General features: G+C 41.1%; 1 protein-coding gene and 1 pseudogene across 2 annotated transcripts; both read left to right on the top strand.

Annotated features, from left to right (window-relative positions):
• The first annotated feature begins 570 nt into the window (after positions 1 to 570).
• Positions 571 to 5,524, top strand: LOC115146904 (zinc finger protein 600-like; annotated as a pseudogene).
• An 809-nt stretch (positions 5,525 to 6,333) lies between these two features.
• Positions 6,334 to 12,479, top strand: LOC115101136 (intracellular hyaluronan-binding protein 4-like). 2 transcript variants are annotated; one of them, XM_029620375.2, is made up of 8 exons: positions 6,334 to 6,753; positions 8,177 to 8,285; positions 8,604 to 8,738; positions 8,822 to 8,893; positions 10,808 to 10,879; positions 11,123 to 11,303; positions 11,809 to 12,003; positions 12,198 to 12,479. In XM_029620375.2, the coding sequence occupies exons 1-8, from the start codon at positions 6,483 to 6,485 to the stop codon at positions 12,261 to 12,263; spliced, it is 1,101 nt and encodes a 366-aa protein (XP_029476235.2). In that variant the 5' UTR covers positions 6,334 to 6,482; the 3' UTR covers positions 12,264 to 12,479. The 2 variants fall into 2 exon arrangements, with proteins under 2 accessions (XP_029476235.2, XP_029476236.2); XM_029620376.2 differs by having other exon boundaries at positions 11,812 to 12,003; positions 12,198 to 12,352.
• The last annotated feature ends 3,126 nt before the right edge of the window (positions 12,480 to 15,605 follow it).

Genomic DNA, 15,605 nt, shown 5'->3' with positions numbered 1-15,605 from the left:
CATTATGAACACTGCCTATGTTTTTGACATGAAATATATAATGTTACTTTTGCAATGATAATAAGACCACTGAAATTATTGTACATTTTTTTAATTATTGTTGCCAAATACTTCATACACAAACAAAAATGACAAAATTCTATACCAAAATTACAAATTTTTCTGATTGAATTTAATTATCTTATTAAAACATTAACCCTAGTGAATAACAACAAGAATAACATCTTCCTGAATCATTATAATACGATTTTTTCAGAGTGAATACAATTGCACTAAAACTGTTTATTTTTTGTATTATTGATATTTTTTGTATGTTTGAGTATTTTCTTGTTAATTCCTGTGTTTTGTTTTGTTAGACATGTTTGATGTAGTTCATGTAAGTTGATTTTTGAATTATGATTTTTTTTTAATTAAAAATGATTTAAAAAAGATTGTCACATCTATACTTAACAGTAATCGAAATTATAATTTTTTGAGAAGGGTGATTTCATAAATCATGAATATAATTGTTTTCGTTTGCAAGCAATTCATATTTCAGATACAATGTTGGAAAAAAGGGCGAACGTGATGATGGTCAAAAGGGAGAAGACCTCCACAGGCATGAGTGTCAGTCTGGAAAAGGGGACTGTAAAGCTGAAGTATGCTAATTGTGTGGAAATGTATAACCTGTCAGCCAAAATCAGCAAGTGTTCTAGACGAGTTCAATTGTACTCCCTCCCTACTTAATTTTGTATTTTATTTACCTTTATTTAACTAGGCAAGTCAGTTAAGAACAAAATCTTATTTTCAATGACGGCCTAGGAACAGTAGGTTAACTGCCTGTTCAGGGGCAGAACGACAGATTTGTACCTTGTCAGCTCTGGGGTTTGAATTTGAAACCTTCCGGTTACTAGTCCAACGCTCTAACCACTAGGCTACCCTGCCGCCCCATATAATATCCCACTTAGCTAGCTACCTGAACAGATAATGATATCAACATGAACAGTGCACATGTGTAATGCATGATGTCAATACTAGGCTGATTTCTATGTCCAAAAAGAGAATACATTTGACAAGTATCAAACACTGGAATTAAATTCTTAGCTAGCAGATTTATAACGAGGAATATTTTTGGTGTTGTTGCATGTCTTATTTTTTTTACACATACTGATTTGTTTATGAGACCGTATTCATTTCTACAACTACTGCTCTGACCCTCTCTCTGAGGAGGCTCATCAAGAGGAAGAGGATTTTTACTCCCAGACCTCCCCTTGGGCTGACTCAAACACAAGATAACCAGAGAAACACTGAGACGTCGACAAGACCACACTGAATACGGGTAGACATGGTCAAGTCCAATAGCCGTATTGTATTGTGCAATTTTTTGAAACATATGACTTGAATCAGTCAGCTAATGGCATCGTGGTACCACTACCATTTAGCCAACTTTTGAGTGACTTTTTATGATTAAGGATATTGAGGACAATCTGTCAAAAAAACATTTAAAGTTAGTGTTCCTATGCATTTATTGGGGTAAATACGACCATCAGACTATTAAGGAATACTTTTTAAGGGTGGGTACATTGCCGTTAAAGTTATTTAGGAGAAATGGTCATTCATATCCACAATCTTATTCATATATGTAATGCAGTAGTTTGTTTTACATTTATGCCTCAGCAACCACAATGTCCCTCTCTGTTGCAGATGTGGTATTGCTCTCTGAATTTGATCATCAAGAGGAAGTTCACCTTAATCCCCAGATCTCACCTGCATCAGACCCAGAGAAACAAGATGGCCATCCCTCAAACACAGAACCAAACCCAGGCAGGATTGGAGATAATGTCCAGAATGGTGATTCTTTAAATACAGCCCAAAGTTCGGATAGAAGCGCTGCCACCGGAGCAGCGAAGAAGCCCTTCATTTGCGACTTTTGTGGAAAGTGTTTCAATTGGAGATATATGCTTAAGCCCACCTTAATTCTCACATCAAACCCTTTAGTTGCCCGCAAGTGTGGGAAAGGTTTTAGTACAAAGACAGGGTGTAGTAATCACCTCTTGGTGGTGCTTTCTAAAGAGAAGACCTTCAAATGCTCAGATTGTGGGAAGATGTTTGCGTTGAGAAGTAGTTAGGTCAAACACAGGGTTCTTAACCCAACTCGGAACACCTGCACAACATGTGAGAAAATATTCTGTGGGGAAAGTGCTCTGAAAAGGCACAACTTCAGTGATCACGCGGAAAGGGCACACAGCTGCTGTCTAAGACCTTTCAGTCATGGTATCAATGGGATCTTCATAAAGCAGAGCACTCGAAGGAGAAGTATTGCTGTGAAACCTGTGGCAAGCTTTTCCTTTCATCCTTATCCAGTCAGAGTGCAACTCCTCAAGCAAGGGCTTATCGCTTTGATGCACGTGGCAAAGGTTTCCGTCTTTCAACCGGTCTCAAAGATCATATGACTTTACAAACTGGACAGAAACCTTTTGTCTGTGGTTTATGGGCAAGAGTTACTGTTGTGCAAGCCAGCTCAAAGCACGTTTGCCCATATCAGAGAGAAACCGACTGCCTGTGACGTATGCAGCAAGTGTTGTCATCTCGCACAATTTTGAAAGACAAAACCATGCACACTGGACAAGAACCTGTCTCTAATTCATGTGGCATACTTCCAGGGTGCAAGTGCTCTCAAATGACATATGGCCTCCATCCATACCAGAAAAAGAGACTACCAGTATGTCTGTGATGTTTGTGGCAAACATCTCTCTGATGCAACCAGGCTCAAATGGCACGATCGTACATACTGGTGAACAATCTTTTGCCTGTAATATGTGGTAAAAAGTTCTGTAACCCAGACAATCTCAAGACACAAGCTTTCTCACACAGGGCAGAAATTGTACGTTTGTACTACTGGTGGTAAAGGTTTCACCCAATTAACAATCCTTAAGATACGTCATTGCAGTCACACGGGTGAAAAGCCTTACGCGTGTAATATATGTGGGGAAGGCTTTACCTCGCATCATCGCGTGCCGACGTCAAGAAACACAAGATGATTCACTTGCCTTCTTAACTTCAACGTCACGTCTGTAGCCACTGTGGTAAAGGCTGCTATCACAAATCTGTGCTCTATCAGCACATACACATAGGAGAAAAAAATGCAACTGTTATATTTGTGGTAAAATTTCACAATGAAGGCTACATTTGTCAAACAGGCGAGAGACCATTCAACTGTTGCATTTGTGGGAAAGGTTTCACGATAAAGTGTACTCTTGTAAACCACATGAGCACTCACACGGGACAGACCAGATGCTTGTGAAGTGGCAAGAGATTCTCACAGACAAGTCATTTAGTTTCTCACCAGTGTGTTCACACAGGACCTCACACCCCAACCTACCGTCAGCAAATCATGTCAATGCGGAGCTATATGGAGCACTCCGCATTGTTACAAAATGTGCGAGGCGCTTGCCGATGCAGTACAGAGCTTGATTTGTCCTCTGCAAACCTCCAGAGGCACCTCAATTGTGCCACACCCTTCTTACAGAGCCTCTGGACCCTATTGCTAGATCAAGCATAAATTGATTTAATAGGCAAATAATTTCAGAGCTGGCCATGACCGGACTAAAGACTGGAATGGAATGAAATATGATGGTCACAGAGTGATTTGCCCGGGGACCAGATGCGTGAATTTCTAAATCCACTAATGTCTGGAATATCTTTGTGTTTCATTCAGGTTATGGTCCTCTACAAGCTGGAATGTTGACTAAAATTACATTTGAACCTACTCTACCTGTTACCTGCGTGTTTGGTCCTTATGTGGGCAGAGATTTGACAATATATCCACCGGAAAGTATTATTAAACCAACGTTTCAAAGTGCTGGTTGTGTGTTCAGATTTCTATTAACTGAAGCATGGTCAAAACCATGTAAAGGTGAGCTTGGTGAGTATGCATGCTGCGTCTTGTGTATTCACGCTGTGTGTAGGCACGCTTCATGTGATAGAAATCTGAACACAATACCATTGCTGTTCCAGTGAGACTTACCCCCACACCAGTGGGCTGCCAGTGTTTTATGTTAATGTAGGCTCTGTGTGACACTAAAGACTTGTGGCAAGAAGAATCAACAACCTCCATCAATCAAGACAGTTGCTTTGTGAGGTGAATTTACCCCGGTGTTTAACCCAAAAGGCTCAGACTTGTCTGTTTCCATCTACACGTTTCAGCATCCGTTTCTCACTGGGCCATGGCTGCGGCGGATCTGCTCTATGTTGGAGCCAAGGCAAGGCCCTGGGTACTTTCCAGCTTGGAATTACAAGACAATGGAAACACCAATTACACTAGAGCAGCCTACAAAAATACTCAAATAGTCTGATTATTTCACAGAGCAATTTTTTATTATTATTATTAAAGATGCAATATGCAGAAGTCGCTACATACAGTTTAAGTCAGAAGTTTACATACACTTAGGTTGGAGTCATTAAAACTTGTTTTTCAACCACACCACAAATGTCTTGTTAAACTATAGTTTTGGTAAGTTGGTTAGGACATCTATTTTGTGCATGACACAAGTAATTTTTCCAACAATTATATACAGACAGATTATTTCACTTATAATTCACTGTATCACAATTCCAGTGGGTCAGAAGTTTACATACACTAAGTTGACTGTGCCTTTAAACAGCTTGGAAAATTCCAGAAAATGATGTCATGGCTTTAGAAGCTTCTAATAGGCTAATTGACATAATTTGAGACAATTGGAGGTTTACCTGTGGATGTTTTTTCAAGGCCTACCTTCAAACTCAGTGCCTCTTTGCTTGACATCATGGGTAAATCAGCCAAGACCTCAGAAAAACAATCAGTCAGGAAGTTTAAGCTTGGTCGCAAATGGGTCTTCCAAATGGACAATGACCCCAAGCATACTTCCAAAGTTGTGGCAAAATGGCTTAAGGGCAACAAAGTCAAGGTATTGGAGTGGCCATCCCAACACCCTGACCTCAATCCCATAGAAAATGTGTGGGCAGAACTGAAAAAGCATGTGCGAGCAAAGAGGCCTACAAACCTGACTAAGTTACACCAGCTCTGTCAGGAGGAGTGGGTCAAAATTCACCCAACTTATTGTGGAAGGCTACATGAAACGTTTGACCTAAGTTAAACAATTTGAAGGCAATGCTACCAAATACTAATTGAGTGTATGTTAACGTCTAACCCATTGGGAATGTGATGAAAGAAATAAAAGCTGAAATATATCATTCTCTACTATTATTCTGACATTTCACTTTCTTGAAATAAAGTGGTGACCATAACTGACCTGAGACAGGGAATTTTTACTAGGATTTAATGTCAGGAATTGTGGAAAAACTGAATTTAAATGTATTTGGCTAAGGTGTATGTAAACTTCCGACTTCAACTGTAATTTCTTGGTTGCAAAAATTCAAATAGTTTGTCTAATTTCTGTTTGTAACAAAACAAGCAATGTATAGTGTACAGAATCATTGGATCATCTAAACCGCTGTGAGCTATCTTTGCAGTAACCAAAACTATTGTATTTGCAGCTACGCCTAAGAACGGGAAGCATAGAAAATGACAGATCTGTAACTCACATTTCTATGTGAATTTGGTCAGGATGCCCTTAAAGTTACATATTGAAGCTTTAAATAATAGAGCATTTTCTAAATTCCAACGTTCCACCTGCAACTATCGATGGAAGTTTATAAATCACCATTTTCTTCTAAGTTGAGAACGAAGAAAGTATCGCCAAGAAACTGTTGGTCAAAAATTATCCAGCTACGGGTGTACAGCTGCCTGAGAGATCAACGGTTATCACAACTAATGATGAAAACCATTTGATTTCATTAGCTATGAGCAGTGGTGTTTTATTTTCTGATGCTTGGCATGATGAAAACAGGTATCTATTTTGCAGCCACACTGTGCAAAAGATCAGTTCTCTTCACCTGGTTAAATCAAGGGATATATTTCATTATTTGAATTTACTTTTGAAATGACTAAATAAATAGTTAAAAATTGACATTTTCATACACTGGCACTGTATGCAAGGTGCTGGATTTGCAGAATATATCATGATAAAAATGTTTGTTATAAAGTTCATACAGTCGTCATGTAGGCGGAAGTCGAACCATTTTTATCCACAGAATGCAACACAGTTTGAAAGGTGGTGACCAGCAATAGTCACTAACTTGACAAAAGTGATCCGCTCGAACGCGCCCAATAAATGTTGTTTGGCTGTGATGATGATGATATTAAAAAGGGGGGTGTCCTTAACCTCATGAATAATATTGTAATATTATGGGTTGAATATAAATTATCCGCCATTTTGGACGAACCGCATGCTCAAATATGCAAGTGAGTTTGTTCGAAATTTAGCCAGGGGGAATAGTCGTGATTTATTCACGGGTCAATATGTATGTTCTTGAGGTCTTCGGCTCGTAAAGAAGGTCAAGATTTAGAGGTGTAATCCAGATTGTATTCCAGTAGATTTTTGGGGGAAAATTCCATTCTCAACATGAAGGGAATTGTTGAAGAACCCACCGACACCGAAAGTGCTGGTTTTGGGTGCTCCGTGACAAACCGCTTTGGTCATCTTTTAGACGACGATGCCGACCCGTTCGACATCATTCGCGAGGCTCAGGTGGAGAAGCAAAAGAAAAAGAAGAAAGATGAGCCTAAAAAAACTGCCACTACAGATAAACTTGTGAAGAAGGACTCTCAAAAGGACAGGAGAACTCCATTGAGTGCAGGGGAATGCGACAATGCACACGTTAAAAGTTTACAGGGTAAGTCGATGCGATAGTTGAAGGCCTATCTAGTTTACTTCAAGAAAGTGTCTAACTTCTAGTAAAGATTGACAGCACGTGTCGGGTGTATTGCATGTGTAGTTAAATTTACACACTTCCGGCGTGACGAACTCTGCTTGCTAGTGAACTTTAATAAGAGTCTCTTCCTGTTTGTCCTTCGTGTTTATGGAACTGGGATTGTAAGACTTTGGGGTTTAGATGTTTTGGGTAGTTAACTACTGTTGCTATCCAAATGTAACGGTAACTACTGTAGATAACATCTTAGTTCGGTGCAACATGGGTTTACTCTAACTAGGGTATTTTTACTTGAATCAGTACTACTTTCGTGAAATTGCTAGCAATTTAGTTAGCAATCAGGTAGGCTGCGGCTAAATCGATGACATGCAATCTAACGTTAGTTGTCGGTACAGAACAGGCCTTTGAATGTATCTAGCTAGTAGACTTGCCACGGTAGTCAGCTAGCTAACGATGGCTTAAGCCTGGATTTGGGTCATAACACCACTGTACAGGTTAGCAATGTCTGAAAATGTACTGAACAAAAATGTACGCAACATGTAAAGTGTTGACATGACGTGACCTGAAATAAAAGTACTTTTGCCATACGCACAACTTCATTTTTATTTTTCATCCCTTTTAGTGAATTCCTTTTGCCAAAATAATCCATCCACCTGACAGGTGTCATGTCAAGAAACTAATTAAACAGCATGATCATTACACAGGTGCATCTTGTCCTGGGGACAACAAGACAGCTTTCATAATGTGAAGTTTTGTCACAACACAATGCCACAGTTGTCTCCAAGTTGAGGGAGAGTACAATTGTCATGCCGACTGCAAGAATATCCACCAGAGCTGTTTCCTGATCATTTAAAGATAATTTCTCTATCATAAGCTGCCCCCACATCATTGTAGAGAATTACTTCCAACCGGCCTCACAACCGCGGACTGTAACCACACTAGTCCAAGAACTCCACATCCAGCTTCTTCACCTGCAAGATTGTGGGGGCGGTGTGTATTTCTGTGGTGTAATAAAGCCCCTTTGTGGGAGAAACTCATTCTGGTTGGCTGGGCTACCAAGTGGTTTGGCCTCTAACCACCCATGGCTGCACCCCTGCCCAGTCATGTGAAATCCATAGAATAGGGCCTAATGAATTTGTTTAACTTGACTGGTTTCCTTGTATGAACTGTAGCTTAGTAAAACCTTCAATCATTTTTTCTCTTCAGTATAGCTACCCATTAAATGGTAGAAACAAAGCTGTGGCCTTGCGATAATACCTATCGGCTAGCTCGCTCTTCGTTACATTGTAGGTAATTGGATCCTCTGGATTAGTTGGCTGTTCTACTGGTTTTGTGTGGTGCTGGTTGCATAATTTCTCATCTACATTAAGCTTTAATTTATGTGCAGGTTCGAAATATCCTCAAGGTGCACCTGGCCATCTAGAGGAGCGACGTGTTGGCTTCCGGGATCGAAGGCAGAATGACAGTGAAGCACCCTTAGGGTACTCTATTGAAAGGTAGTTATACACGAGGTGGGCATTTTTCTGGTTTCACATATTAAACTGGACACTGGCTATTCAAGGATTCCCATGTGTAATTTCCTTCAGTTTATTTTCTATGCTGACACTGCTTTGCAGATCTGAGAACTGATTACTTGTATGCAAGTTCAAACTCTACCTGGCCCAACATCACCCTTGGTGGAACTGTCATGCTCCTTACCCCATTCTATTCTTCTCAGATCAGCTAGGATAGAACAAAGGCTTATCATTCGTCTAGAGTATGTGTTTTGACTCTGGCCACAAGGACTGTAATAACTACTCACTCTACCCCAACAGGCCTGTGGATCAGGGTGAGCGTCCTGGAAGGGGCCGTGGAAGAGGAATGCGTGGCGGGGGCAACATAAGATCCACAGATGGCTTTGACCAGAGAGGCAAGAGGGAGTTCGAGCGCCACAGTGGCAGTGATAGAACGTAAGATCAATACTCCACTTAACCCGTATCAATTTTTTTCGTGACGTAGAGGTTGGTGACGTTTGAGCATTTGCCTGTTTCAGTGGTGTGAGGTCAGAGGAGAAGCGAGGGGGCAGTGGTCCACGTAACTGGGGATCTATGAGGGACCACATAAGGTGAGTATGCACACTAGGACCGTTGGTGCTTCGTAAACTACAGGTGTAGACGAACAGTAGGGATTAAGTGACGAGGCAACAGGAAAGATAAACAATGTAGCTAACTAAGGTAGTTGAACTAACTATTTAGCAGTCTTATGGCTTGGGGGTAGAAGCTGTTCAGGGTCCTGTTGGTTCCAGACTTGCATCGGTACTGCATGTCGTGCGGTAACAACAGTCTGACTTGGGAGGCTGGAGTCTGACGATTTTTGAGCCTTCCTCTGACACAGCCTGTTGTAGGCCGTACGCGCTACCCTCTGTAGCGCCTTGCTTTTGCTCAGTGCAGTGTTTAACTAGCTATAGGAGAGCTCTGCTATAATTGGGGGAGTAGCCTCTGAAGCCCAGGCATTTCACATTCTGTTCAAAAGCCTGGGGAAGTTCTCATCGGGTAGACTATAAAAAGGGGTGGATTACAGTAGGGTAGGGATGCACAATATATCGGAATCGGACGATTATTAGCTAAAAATGATAACATTGGTATTGGTAGATGTCTAGTTTAACGCCAATGTTAAAAAACGATGTCAAAGCTACCGTGTATACTTGTATAACATGGTACATGATGTAATAACGCCATGTAAAATTGTGCGCTACATGTGCAACGGCATTCCTAACCTAGCCCACACAATGTTTGCTGTGTGGATCGAGCAGTCATTTTGAAAGAGTAAGATCATTTCAGCGAGACAACTCCAAGGCGAAATCTGTCTTGTAAATTAGGGTTATTTTAAGTGACGCATAGCTATATAGTTAACTAGCTACTTAAACAGATTTATGTAGTGTTATTTGACTTATCTCTTTTGACATGCAAAGACCCAAACGGCGTTCCATAGAAATCCTGGTTGAGAATGAAACGGCTGAACAAATGAACAACGAGTAAGTAAGTGCAAGAAATGGGTTTAGATTGTTTTACTGGTAATGGGGACATGCGTAAATGCCCCAAAAATAACTTTTTGGTCAGTGTAGTGTGTAACCTTTATTTAACTTAGCAAGTCAGTTTAGAACAAATTCTTATTTACAATCACAGCCCGGATGATGCTGGGCCAATTGTGCGCTGCCCTATGGGACTCCCAATCACGGCTGGATGTGATACAAACTGGATTCGAACCAGGGACTGTAGTGACTCCTCTTGCACTGAGATGCAGTGCCTTAGACAACTGCGTCCGTGTGTGGTGTAACTACTAGAATGCGTAAGGCTGCTAAAATTAAATATTGGTTATCTATCGTGTATCTTTTTTTTGTTTTAAAGGAAAATATCTCTTATGCCAAAAATGTCATATCGGTGCATCACTAATCTAGGGCAGTGGTTCCCAGACTGGGGCACGCCCCCAGTAGGGGTTGTGGGGTCCCCCCCAAAAGTCAGTCCGGCTTTCAACTTTTGAAAGTTGTAATAGAATGCACAAGGTTAGAAGGGCGGCCCGAGGGAGAAAGTTTTGGAACTCGTGGTCTAGGAGGATGCTAGTGACTTGTTGCCACTTGTAAAACCAATCAAATATTTCCCCGTGGTTGGCGGTCCAGAGGTTCTAAGAAAAACATTTCTGACTTGCAACAAGCTAGCTAGCGTAAGTTTCCAAATTAACGCCACAGGCTACTTAAATGTCCAATTTGGTCAAATAAGGAAGAAGGATAAATTTGAACACATAATCAGATACTGAAGTTTTCCACACTTCCAATAGTAGTCAACAAGATGAGATTTGGAAGGATGGCGGAACGTTGTGACTTGTGTCTATAAAAAATATAAATGAAAGCCAATGTTTTCCTTTCTGATCTGAATTAGAAAAGCCCTCATTGAGTGGTTCAACAACCATGTCTCAAGTGTTCGTCATCTGAGAATTGTCTTGTGTGATTGTTACCGTAGTTAAACCTGATGTGTTTTTTTAGTGCGGCGGCTGATGGGGCTGCGGCGACTGAGGGAGGTGACGGAGATGAGGTGGCAGAGACTGGTGAAAATCTGTGAGTGACAAATGGTTCACCAGCACAGCACCACTATTTAATCAGCCAGTGAGACTATGCAAACAGTATACATGTATAGCTTAATTCTTTCTGCAATACCCATTTTTTCTCTCCATTTTTTTAGACTAGGCTATACATGCTCTGACATTCCCATTTTAAAAACTCACAATTCACTCTAGTTATAGAATGAGTTTTGGAGTGTTGGATTTTCCTATGCCATAGTAAACTGTTGATTCTCTGCAGCGCCCCTGAGAATGAAGGCGAGGGGGAAGCAGTGGTGGATGTTGCTGTGGAGATGTCTCTGGATGAGTGGAAAGCCCTGCAAGAACAGAACCGTCCCAAGAAGGAGTTCAACCTGCGCAAGGCTGATACCATTGTGCCCTCTGACTCAGTGGTCATCCACAAGTCCAAGAAACAGGTTGAGGTGAGGAATACTGGTAAAATGCTGCAAATACAGGCTGCTTAATCACTCGTTTTCCTGTTTGGTACCTCTCATTGAATCACAATTAAGGTTGCAAAGGGGAACTTGTATTTTGGGAACTTGAATATATATTTTTTAATGACAATGCTGTATAACCGATATAAGTGAATACTGTTTGTATAATATGAGGGTTTTGGCATGCAATATTGAAGGATATTTTTATACTTATTTATCTTTCAATGTCTTTGTTGTAAAATGTTTTTGTGCCAAATTGGTGGCAGTTGTAATGGTGGTAAATCTTTGAAGACCTGATTGAAAATGAATCCACTAGAAACTTATGGACACGGTTTATCTTTTTTTGAATATGAATACAAATGACAAGTTACCATAGATTACTTATTCAATTACCAAAATTCTAGTATCTTTGTTAAATTACTGGTGGTTTTACAACCCTAGTCACAGTACTGATTTCTCAGTGTTTGTCTGTGCTGCCTGGGTTCTGACTCAGCAGGAGCAGGTTGAGGTTGAGGAGGATGATGCTGCATCTCTCCGTCGCCCTGCCAATGACATCACAGCCAAGCTGAAGATTGACTTTGGCAGCCTGGGACGACCCTCACGGGGGACCAGAGGAAGAGGTGGGGGTGGACGAGGTGGCCCAGCCACACGGCCAGAGACCGTTTCTCCTCAGAAGCCTCCTGAAAAGGTTTGTCTGGTTGACTGGGTCCTTTTGGCTGTACATGAAGGGGTTTCAAACCACAGTAGAGGGCAGCAAAGTGTTTTCTTTCATCCCTAGTGCCTCATGCATTTGTGAATTGCACTACAATTGCCTGCTGGCCTTTGTTCTTTGCTCATGTCTTGATGCAGGCATCCCACTAAGTTGACTCTGATTCTCCCCAGGCTCAGGTCCAGCAGGGACAGGCACCAAACCCTGATGACCCAGAGGACTTCCCTGCCCTGGCCTAAAGGAAAGGGCTCAGCATTAGACCAGAGCCCAGTCCATTGGTGGACTGTCACCTGTACTGTGCCTTAGTGGAATGAGCTGCACTTCCCAAGAGAAGTAACTCTTATACATCCCAAAGAACTGTATATAAATCAGAGTTCAGATGAATGGCCTTTCATTGTAATGGGAAATATGAATACTTGACCTGATTATAATAATAAATGCACTGTTGACATTGACACATCTGGTATAGGATACAGTTTGTACAACCTTGTGTATATTGACATGGTGATGGACCCCTTATTGTTTGCTCCAGTGAAAATGTATCAATTTAATTTGAGCACATTAATTACTGTAGTTGATGGCCATTTGTGCCAATGCCTAGACCTGCAGCGTGCCTTTGTCAGCCACAAGGGGGAGTCGAGATCATTTCTCAAATTTGCCTCAAGCCTTCAAACAACCACTCATCCAAATGTTAAACTGCATGTGATACTTGGCCCATTAGAGTAAATTGTTTGGTGTATTCATCTTTATTGTTAAATGTTATAGGCTATAGAAATGCGTTGTCTGTAGGACATGTAAACATCTGCGTACGTTTTCCATTCTGTAAAAGTAGTGTCAGTAACTGAGCTCTCCCCCTGCTGTTCACTGGTAATGAACTTCAATCCATGACGCTTCCTGTCATTATAGACCTTTCCTAGCGCCAGTGCCCCAGCCAGCTTCACCTTTTTCTCCTGTGAAACTAAGCTGGTCGCTCACTTAATGCTATTTTAATGAATTTTGTTCAACCTTTTGTGTTGATGCTCAAGAATTTGGTGTTTACACTTTGTCCCCTAGTGAGGCTGGTCAGTTCTAAAGTTCCTACTTTCCTTTGGTCTTACTGGGCTTAACTATTAGAATCAGTTAGTCAGGGAGCAACACTCATTGGTCTGCTCATTAGTTAAGCTATTCACTGAAAATAGTCTGACCTGTCATTTCTTATAAGGAAATATTTTCTTATTAGAGAGACGGCTAGGCTACATGATGAATGGTTCTTAGTCCCATTGGGCCCCAGTATGACCACTAAGGTCTTGGGAGAACCAATCCCCATGCAAGATATATTGGCTAAATGGGTAGATGGATGGCCAGAGCCTCTGGTAGAGGAGCTGAGCTCTAAATCAATGTGTCATCTGATCAGCATGTTGCTCAATCAGCCATCCACACTGACCGTGGCTATGCACACCATTAATTACGCTCTGTAGAGCACTGTATAGTCTTTACATGTGGACTCGTCAATCAACTCGCAGAGGTGTGTGAGAAATTTTAACTGCAAGTTGACTTAAGTTTAAAAAATATATATTTATCTAGCAGCACAGCTGATAGTGATTTGTATGTAGACCTACCGGAACAGTGACTATATTGAGAAAATATAATATACTAGTGAAGTTGACACTCAATGGGTTTTGAACCAATGTGCAGACACCTTTCTTCCTTGGATTCTCTGAAAGCAGTGCTCATTATATTGATTGGCAGGTAAAGGTCAGTGGGGGGTTGATGTAGGTAATAATGGAAATACTTATGTTAATGAGATACAAAGTATATTGAAAGCATGCACTTCCACTCAGGTGTGGTTCCTGAGTTAAGCAATTATGCTTAGGGTCATCTATAACAATGCTGGGCAGACCATTATTTTTGGTTACCTTGGCAATGCCCCCATCTACAGGGCACGAGTAGATGGGGGCATTGGTTTGGTAAGCAAGGGAAAAATGTAAACCATATGCCATGGCCATCTCAGTCACCAAATCTCAACCCAATTGAACAATTATGGGAGATTCCGGAGCGAAGACAGCGGTTTCCACCAACAAAACACCAAATGATGGAAGTTATTGTGGAAGAATGGTGTTCCATCCCTCAAAATAGATCGCGGTGGCCCTACACCATATTAAGACACTTTATGTTGGTGTTCCCTTTATTTTGGTTATCTGTATTTCATCTGAGGAAATCAAAACAAGGCTCTTAGTGGAGCCCCATAAGGCCCTGTTGCAAAGGATGTGAGGGAAGTTATTTATTTTTCTCAGAAGAGGGCCGAGTGGTTTGAGTGCTGTTCATCTGTCAATGCCTCAGTCTGGTTATTTACAAGGAATTTGTAAATGCCCAAGTAAATATCACATAAGCCAAAATCATAATACACATCGCTGAAATGAACATGTATTTTAAAAAATTAAGGGTGGGGAATGAACATTAAGAAACAATACTTAATCATGTCTGTAGCATGTCCTTATGCTTTTATGAACCCATCGAGGCTGGTTAAAGTGCACAAAGACCACCAGACAGTATTGTGTTTTTTCTTGGCTCTGTCCTAGTACATTGATAATATCCCCCAAAAAATACATTTGCGTAGGCTTACCACCGTGTGCACATTGCTGCGCCTATGATGTGAAGAAATAATAGTTTAACATTTGAATCTAAACATTCTGATCTGTTCAATCAGCTTTATTAATTGATACGGCATGTACCTCCCGTACACTACTTTGATACACATCGTGGGGATTAAGAAGTGAGTATACGCAATGCCCACTGAAAAATAAGTGGATATATGGCGTACACACTGCTTCTACTCTAATGATGCCACTAAGACTCAGTCTGGATAGAAGTGTCTGCTAAATGGCATATATTATAATTGTTATTGGGCCCAAATAGGCTGATCCGACCATTATTAGCCTGAAAACATCACCCTGGTACGTTTTTTTGTTGTTGCTAAAAATATGTCATTGCATCTGATTTTCTGAATACATTGCAGTCAATGGGAAAATACAAGCTTAAACCAATTTAATCTTATGTCAACACATGTAGTTTATAGGAAAAGATGTCACAGGGTTGAAGCGTATGTCAATAAATTGCAGTTAATGGGGGAAGAATAGCATCACAATATGGACACAGAGAAAGGCATCACATACATGACACCCTACTCTTCTATTTCCCCCCTGCCTCCCTCTCTCCCCTCCATTCTGTCTCCCACCTCCACCTCTCTCCACTTACCCCCTCCACAGACAGGATATTGACGCATAGATATGCATCAAGGATATTGGCATATAAGTCAATACAGTGCATTCAAGGCAAAAAAGTTGGTGACAGAGCTGCAATGGGTAAATTGGTTAAAGACACAGACAGGCAGACAGACAAACTCTAAACTCAACCCTAAACCTAACCCTTACCCTAGCTTCATATCCAGATCCCGGCTCAACCATAGCCCTCATCTTGTCTCTTGGAGTTAGGGTTGAGCCGGGATGTGGACATGAAGCTAGTTATGGTTGGGGTTACAGTTAGGGTTTGGCAGGGAGTGGACATGAAGCTAGTTGCTTTTACGCCAAACAACGTTTTGCATT

This window comes from Oncorhynchus nerka, linkage group LG19 (assembly GCF_034236695.1).
Source record: "Oncorhynchus nerka isolate Pitt River linkage group LG19, Oner_Uvic_2.0, whole genome shotgun sequence".
Classification (NCBI taxonomy): domain Eukaryota; kingdom Metazoa; phylum Chordata; class Actinopteri; order Salmoniformes; family Salmonidae; genus Oncorhynchus; species Oncorhynchus nerka.
The sequence above is the reverse complement of the archived record's forward strand: the minus strand, read 5'-3'. Positions and strand labels throughout refer to the sequence as shown.